The sequence below is a fragment of the Trichechus manatus genome, unplaced genomic scaffold, assembly GCF_000243295.1.
Source record: "Trichechus manatus latirostris isolate Lorelei unplaced genomic scaffold, TriManLat1.0 scaffold00122, whole genome shotgun sequence".
Lineage (NCBI taxonomy): Eukaryota > Metazoa > Chordata > Mammalia > Sirenia > Trichechidae > Trichechus > Trichechus manatus.
The window spans coordinates 5,516,941-5,525,217 of record NW_004444058.1 but is presented as its reverse complement, the minus strand read 5'-3'; the positions used below and the strand labels follow the sequence as shown (position 1 = coordinate 5,525,217).

The following is an 8,277-nucleotide window of genomic DNA, read 5'->3' as shown; positions in this document are numbered from 1 at the left end:
TTTTTTTTTTTAAATATATATACTTTAGAGGAAACCCTGGTGGTGTAGTGGTTAAGAGTTCAGCTGCTAACCAAAAGGTCGGCAGTGCAAATTCACCAGGCTCTCCTTGGAAACCCTGTGGAGCAGTTCTACTCTGTCCTATAGGGTTGCTATGAGTTGGAATCAACTTGAAGGCAGCGCGTTTGGTTTTTTTTGGTTTTATACTTGATAAATAGAAAGAGAGAGAGAGATTTATTTTAAGGAATTGGCTCACACAATTGTGAGGGTTGGCAAGTCCAAAATTTGTAGGTCAGGCAGCAGGCTAGAAACTCCAGCAGGATTTGTATGGTACAGTCTTGAGGCAGAATTCCTTCTCTTCAGGAAATATTCATTTTGCTGTTAAGGCCTTCAACTGATTGGATGAGGCCCACCCACATTCTTGAGGGTCATCTCCTTAGAGTCAACTGATTGTAGATGTCTATCACATCTGTAAAACACCTTCACAGCGACATCTAGACAAGTGTTTGACAAAACACCTGGGCACCACTGCCTGGCCAAGTAGACACATAAATGAACTCTCACAGCCCACAGCAAGCCTATGAAATATGGATCATGGAGTCCATTTTATGTATGAGGAAACCAAGGCTCAGAGAGAGCAGTTAAGACCATTGTCCGAGGTCCCCAGCGAATATGGGCAGGACTGGGGCTTGAACCTGTGTCTTGGGCCTCCAGAGCCCCGCCCTGCAACCCAGCCCTCACAGCCTCTGTTCCAGGAGCTGCCTGAAGATGAGGAGAACATCCTTTCTGGGTGTGGCCAGGCCCTGACTATCGAGGGCATTTACGAGGACGTCGTCCGGGGTGTCTTGCTGCAGAGGATCGACCAAGGTGAGTTCTGGGGCCCCCATGGCTCAGAGGAACTTTGTGTCCCCCAAGCCCCACCAAGGCTCTTATCACTTCTCACTTCCTGTTAACGCTTGCCCTTTGACCCCCAGAGTGGGGGATCCCAGAGAGTCAGTGATGGAGTCCTGAAGGAGGGAGCATTTGAGTGAGGCCGTGAGGGATGCATAGGAGTTCCCAGGATCACAAGAAGGAGGTGGAATTACAAAACTGGGGCCACCTCCTATTAAGAAGCTTAAAATCTTGAAAACAGTATTTGTTAAGGCCAACAATATTCATAAGACATGTAAAAGGTGGATGGAAAGAAAAACTATAAGGTGTTTTGATTTCTCCTTGTAAATATTGCTCTCTGGTGAGATACTTAGGAACAGTCTAAATCAACTGCTGATGCCAAAGTGAATTACTTAAACTGAAATTAAATGAACAAGTTTAAAAAGTAGAGAAAAATAGAATGGGGCTAGAAATGTACATTTAGTCATTGCTTTTCTCAGGGCTAGCAAAACCCCCTCAGAGTTTTCAGACTCAGGGGGTCAAACCTCTTGGAGGAGCTCCTAGTCTAGGAAGAGGATCCCACAATGCCTCTTCTCTTTCCTGGCCACGCCAGGTTGTTCAAATGAATAAATAATTGCAGCCCCGTGATGTGTGCCCTAGGGAAGGGACTAACAGCGTGCCATGGTGATTCAGGGAATGCTAAGTGTGTCCCTGCGTGCCTCAGTTCCATAATGCTGCTGTAACAGAAATACCATAAGTGGATGGTTTTAAAGAACAGAAATTTATTTTTTCACAGTTTAGGAAGCTAGAAGTCTGAATTCAGGGCACCGGCTCTAGGGGAGGGTTTTCTCTGTCTGCTGTGGGGGAAGATCCTTGTCTTTCTGCTCTGTTCCTCGGTTCCTTGGAGATCTTCACATGGAACCTTTCTTCTCCCATCTGTGCTTCCTTGCTTCTTTTCCTAATCTGTTCCTTTTATGTCTCAAAAGTGATTGGTTTATGACAGACCCTACACTGAGATGGCCTCATTAACATAACAAATAAAACCCTAATCCCAAAAGCGATCACATCCACAGGTATCCTGTTGCCCTCAAGTTGATTCCAACCCAAAGCAACTCTATAGGACAGAGTAGAACTGCTCTATAGGGTTTCCAAGGCTGTAGTCTTTATGGGGGATCCCTGGTGGTGCAGAGGAGCCCTGGTGGTACAGTTGTTAAAGTGCTCGGCTGCTAACCGAAAGGTCGGCGGTGCAAATCCACCAGCAGCTCTGAGAGGGAAAGATATGGCAGTCTGCTTCTGTAAAGATTTCAGCCTTGGAAACTCTATAAGGCAGTTCTACTCTGTCACATGGGGTCGCTATGAGTCAGAATTGACTCGATGGCAATGGAATTGGAATCTTTTTTATGCTTTTTTTTTTTTATTGTATTTTAGATGAAGGTTTACAGAACAACTGGCTTCTCATTGAATAATTAGTGCATATAATGTTTTGTGACATTGGTTACCAACCCCATGACATGTCAACACTCTCCGCTTCCCGACTTTGGGTTCCCTATTACCAGCTTTCTTGTCCCCTCCTGCCTCCTAGTCCTTGCCCCTGGGGCTGGTGTGCCCCTTTAATCTCGTTTTGTATTATGGGCCTGTCTGATCTTTGGCTAAAGGGTGAACCTCAGGCGTGGCTTCATTACTGAGCTAAGAGGGCATCCGGGGGCCATACTCTCGGGGTTTCTCTAGTCACTGTCAGGCCAGTAAGTCTGGTCTTTTTTTGTGAGTTAGAATTTTGTTCTACATTTTTCTCCAGCTCTGTCCAGGACCCTCGATTGTGGTCCCTGTCAGAGCAGTCAGTGGTGGTACCGGGACACCATCTGGTTGTGCTGGATTCAGTCTGGTAGAGGCTATGGGTAGTTGTGGTCCATTAGTCCTTTGGACTAATCTTTCCCTTGTGTCTTTGGTTTTCTTCATTCTCTCTTGCTCCAGATGGCGTAGGACTAGTGGAGTATCTTCTATGTCCGCTCACAGGCTTTTAAGACCCTAGACGCTACTTACCAAAGAAGAATGTAGAACATTTTCTTTATAAACTATGTTATACCAGTTGAGCTAGATGTTCCCCAAGACCACAATCGCTACAGCCCTCAGCCCAGTAATTTGGTCCCTCAGAGAGTTTGGATGTGTCTGTGGAGCTTCCATGACCTTGCCTTGGACAAGTTGTGCTGGCTTCCCCAGTATTGTGGAAGCAAACTACCACATCTTTCTCCCGTGGAGTGGCTGGTGGATTGGAACTGCCAACCTTTCAGTTTGCAGCGAAGCACTCAACCACTGTGCTGCCAGGGCTCCCTTCCACAGGTATAGGGATTAGGAATCAAACGCATATTTTTTGGGGAAAAATTCAATCCATAACACTGTAGTGGGCGCTGATGGTGTGAAGGGCCACGGGAGGAAAGGAGGCTGGAAGCCACCCAGGGTGGATGTGTAAGGACTTGAATAACTGGGCGAAGGCAGGGGAGAGGAAGATGAGTTTAGACTTTATCTTGCAGGCACTGGCAAGCCATGGAGGGTGTGTGAGCAGAGGGCAACCATGGCTAGACTGGAAGCCAGGGAGGAGGCTGAGGGCAGGGTCCTGGGGGCAAAGGACAGGATTGAGCAGCGGCAGCTGCCACGGGGATGGAGCCCAGGAGTTAGGCTGAGGTGAGTGCCGGAGTTGTTGGTGTAGGGGTGTCACAGAGGGGGCCACAACCAAGGGAGAGTGTAGAGAAAGGAGAGGGAACACCAGGAGGGGTCCCAAAGAGCCCATATTTGAAGGACATATGAGGAACAAGGGGCGTAAAAGGAGCAGTCGGAGAGGTAGGAGGAAGCAGGAGATGGAAGGGTCCGCAGAGACAGGGAGCTAAGGGTGAGGGTGTCTTTGGTCTGTAGCGGCAGGAGGGAAGCAAACGAGAAGTAAGTTCCCTTAGGATTGAGGGAATTTTATTTTATTTTTTTAAATATATTTTTTAATTTTATTGTGGTGAAAATATACATGACAAGACATATGCCTTCTCAACTATTTCTACGCGTACAGTTCAGTGACATTTCTTACTTTCTTCAGATTGTGCCCTCATTCTTGCTATCCTTTTCCAAATCATTCCACAACCATTAACATAAACTCAATGCTCCGGAATAGGGGAAATTTTAAATGGAAAAAGCCTATCCTCTGATTGAAAAAGTAAAATCCAGAAACAGGTAATCCGAATGTGTTGCTGTCCCTAGAGATTTGATGTATCCCTAAGGGTCGCCATCTTCCATTGACTTGTGATGTCTTCCCCTAGCACTGTGTTGGAAGAGGGGCCTGGTGGTGTCCAGGCTCAGTGAAGAGTGTGAGGATTGACTTGCAATGTCTGCCATGGGCACAGGTGTGGGAGAGAGTGCATTTCTTTAGGATTCTTGGTTGAGACATTTCTTGCCACCCTCTGCCCTCTAGAGCCCTGGTGGCACAGTGGTAAAAAGCTAGGCTGCTAACCAAAAGATCCGCAGTTGGAATCCACCAGCTGCTCCGTGGAAACCCTATGGGGCAGTTCAATCTGTCCATAGGGTCACTATGAGTCAGAATGACTCGGGGACAACGGGTTTGGTTTTGGTTTTCTCTGCCCTCTAGTGGCCTCTCTGGGGAAATGCAAGTATGCCTTTTGATGCCTAACCAAAAAAAAAAACAGTTGCAGAGGAGGAGATTCCAACTCATAGCGACCTTATAAGATAGAGTAGAAGTTGCGCCATAGGGTTTCCAAGGAGCAGCTGGTGGATTCAAACTGCCAGCCTTTTGGTTGGCAGCCAAGCTCTTAACCACTCGCCACTTTGATGCCTGGGCTTTCTCAAGCGGGTCCATGGGCTTATGTCTTGTTTCAGAACTGAAAAAGGCCCTCGGTGCAAGTGACGTGTCCTGCACTCCAGATGGCTTCTTAGATGCTCCATGGGACCAGGACGGAGCAGGTGAGGGCCCCCATGTCCATGGGCTGTGCCAGTGAATCTCTGGGGGGTGGGGGGCTTGTGTGGGGGTACGGGGTGGTTGCGGGTATAGGTTCAAGGATGGAACAACATGTACCTTGTTTCCTGCCCTAGCTGGGCTGCCCAAGCTTGTGGCAAACAAGGGCAATGGGGAGCTATGGAGTGTGTTTGAGCCGTGGAGGCACCCTGTAAACCCAGGTCTGATATTCATGAGAGCTCACCTGTTGGGAGCTGAGGTGGTGATGAATTTGTATCCTGTCTTGTCTTGCTAGGACTGGATGGGGCTTCTACCAGCAGCTCCTTCCTGTTCCCAACATTAAGGGGAGAGAGTAGGGATGGAAGCCTTTGGTTTGCAGTTGGCAAAGGCTCAGGGCCTGGGTGGTCTCACTGGCTTCTGGCCTGCAGGGAGCTCCCTGTTGAAGAGGTTGAGGGAGGCTGGGCTGGGCTGCTAGGCTCCAGCTCTGGAGATGGACATCGTGCAGAAACGGGCAGAAACGACTGGTCCAGCTGGAAGCCAGACCCGTGGGCAAGATGTCCATAATCTGGTGCTCAGAATGAGGGGCAGAGGCAGGACTCCGGAAGGGCTCATAGCTCCGTCTCTGTCTGTCTCCTAGGGCTGCTGTAACAGAAATACTACATGTGCGTGGCTTTAAAGAACAGAAATTTAGTGTCTCACGATTCTGGAGGCTAGAAGTCCAAATCAGGGTCTTGGCTGTGTCGATTCCTTCCTTGTCTCCTTGTCGGTAGTCTCAGGTTTTCCTTGGTTCATTAGCTTGTAGACAATCATCACAAGGCATCTGTCTTTTCCCATGTGTGTGTCTGTGTCTGTTCTGCTCTTCTTATAACTCAGAAGTGATTTGATTTAGGATCCACCACATGCTGGTAGGGTCTCAACTGACTGGTTGATTACATTGCATTGTTGTTTTTACTAGCTGTCCCCAACTCATGGCAGCCCCATACACAACCGAATGAAACGCTGCCTGGTTCTGCTCATCCACATGATTGGTTGTGGATCGGGACATTGTGATCTAGAGGGTTTTCATTGGCTGATTTTTGGAAGTAGATTGCCAGGTCTTTCTTCCTGGTCCCTCTTAGTCTGGAAGCTTCACTGAAACTTGTTAAGCATCCTAGCAACATGCAAGATAGGTGGTGGCTGTGCATGAGGTGCATTGAACTGAATCAGCCCCGGGTTTCCCACATGGAAGTCGAGAATTCGAGCACTTATTACATGCCAAATATTAGACATGTCTGATTTACATCATCCTCATGACATTTTCCATTTTACAGATGAGGAAACTGAGACTCAGAGAGGGGGATGGACTTACCCCAGGCAGCCATGCTCCAGCACTGAGGTCCAGCCACTCTGTCCACTGCCTCCTGAGAGAACATTCCGGAGCTGAATCTTTGCCCACATCCACCCTTGTTTCCATTGGATAAGTGTCTGCAAGTGGAATTTTTGGGCCAAAGCATATGCAATATTTCAAAGCTTTTGTTAACTCCCCAGCCTCATTCCCCCCACCAGCAGCATTTGTGAGTTTTCTCCATATCCTTTCCAAACACCAGGAATTTTCATAAAATAAAAAACTCTTCTATGAGTCAGGTTGACTAAAAAAACAAAATAAATAAAGCTCAGTTTTTTTTCAAAATTTCAAAATAAATTTATTTTTATTTCTTTGATGACTGAATTGAACTTAAAAATACATTTCTTGGCCATTTATATATATATATTTAGTTAATTGCCTGTTCATGGCTTTTCCCCATTTTCTTATTGATGTCTAATAACTCTTTATATATTAAGGATTTTAATGCTTTGTTATACAGTTTAAAATATTGTTTTCTCAGCTTGCTGTGGGCCTTTTGGGTTTGCTTACTTGCTACATTTTTTGAATTGGAATTGAGATTCCCAGCTGACAGGCTTTAACTGACCAACTCTGTTTGCCTGAAAAGTATCAGTTCACAGAGGTTGGCAGCTTCTCCTCTTTCACGAGCTTTACAGCTGCTTCCGGAGCAGGTTCCGGAGGGATTTCTCCTGATGTTCCTCTCAGTTCAGCTTTCAGAGGAGCTGGTTTCCTTCCATTCTGTCCTGGAGTTTACAACCTCTCCCAAGGGAACAAGATTCTCTTGACTTTTCCTTCACCTGTTCTGAGATACTTTTGCACTCCACAGCCTCATTCAACTAGGTCTTCTTTTTACCCAAGACATTTCGTTCTGGAAATACCGCAGCAAAAAAGAACTTGTCATCTTGCCTCTTTTGAGAAGACCAGTTTGCCCTCTGGTATAAATTCTTCTAGTCTTTTCTCATTGTGTGGGTGTGAAGAACAGACACACACGACCAGGGGGGTGGGGCAGGGCTTGTCTCTTTTTTTTCTTACTTAATATGAAAGAAGGAGTCCCTGGGTGGTGCAAATAGTTAAGAGCTCAGCTACTAACCAAAAGCTTGGCGGTTTGAACCCACCCAGAGGCACCTCAGGAGACAAGCCTGGCGATCTGCTTCCAAAAGGTCATAGCCTCGAAACCCTACGAAGCAGTTCTACTCTGCACTCATGGGGTCGCCATGAGTCAGAGTCAACTTTTTTTTTTTGTTTCTTTCAATATGAAAGAAAGATATTTACCCACCAGATCCATAGAGTGTAAGTTTATTTTTAACTTTTTATTATGGGAAGTTCCAAACATACTTGTCTCAGTCTCCTAAGTCTGCCATAACAAAGTACCACAAAGTGGGTGGCAAGAACAGAAATTTATTGTCTCACAGTTCTGGAGGCCGGGCGTCTGAATTCAGGGCATCAGCAGGGTCATGCCCTCTCTGTCTCTTTCAGTTTTGGGCAGTCCCTGGAGTTTCTCGGCTTGTAGGCGGATCCTTACACAGTCTTGCTCCTACGTGTGACTGTTTCCATGTCTGTCCTTTTCTTTTATAAAACACCACGGAGAAGAATTGATGGCTTCGAATTATGGTGTTGGGGAATACTATTACATATACCATGGACTGCCAGAAGAACGAACAAGTGTGGCTTGGAAGAAGTACAGCCAGAATTTCTCCTTGGAAGTGAGGATGGCGAGACTTCGTCTCACGTACTTTGGCCATATTATCGGGGGAACGAGTTCCTGGAGAAGGATGTCATTTTTGGTAAGGTAGAGGGTCAGTGAAAAAGAGAAAGACCCTCAATGAGATGGACTGACACAGTGACTGCAACAATGGGCTCAAACATAACAATTGTGAGGATGGCGCAGGACCAGGCAGTGTTTTGTTCTGTTGTACGTAGGGTCACTGTGAGTCAGAACCAACTCAACGGCACCTAACAACAACCACCACCACCCCAGTATGATTTTAACTGATAACATCTGCAAAGAAAAAGCCTATTTTCCCAAGCAAGGTCACATTCACCCACGCAGGGGGCAGGACTTCGACATATCTTTTTGGGAGACACAATTTGTAAAAAT

The 8,277-nt window shown here is 46.6% G+C and overlaps 1 protein-coding gene across 1 annotated transcript in view; it reads left to right on the top strand.

Moving 5' to 3' along the window:
- Positions 1 to 6,465, top strand: part of NIBAN3 (niban apoptosis regulator 3) — a 26,022-nt gene extending 19,557 nt beyond the window's left edge. The window contains exons 13-15 of the mRNA XM_004384401.2: positions 753 to 864; positions 4,741 to 4,824; positions 6,127 to 6,465. Coding sequence (XP_004384458.1) covers positions 753 to 864; positions 4,741 to 4,824; positions 6,127 to 6,239 — 309 coding nt within the window. The 3' untranslated portion in view covers positions 6,240 to 6,465. The remainder of the gene's footprint in view (positions 1 to 752; positions 865 to 4,740; positions 4,825 to 6,126) is intronic.
- The last annotated feature ends 1,812 nt before the right edge of the window (positions 6,466 to 8,277 follow it).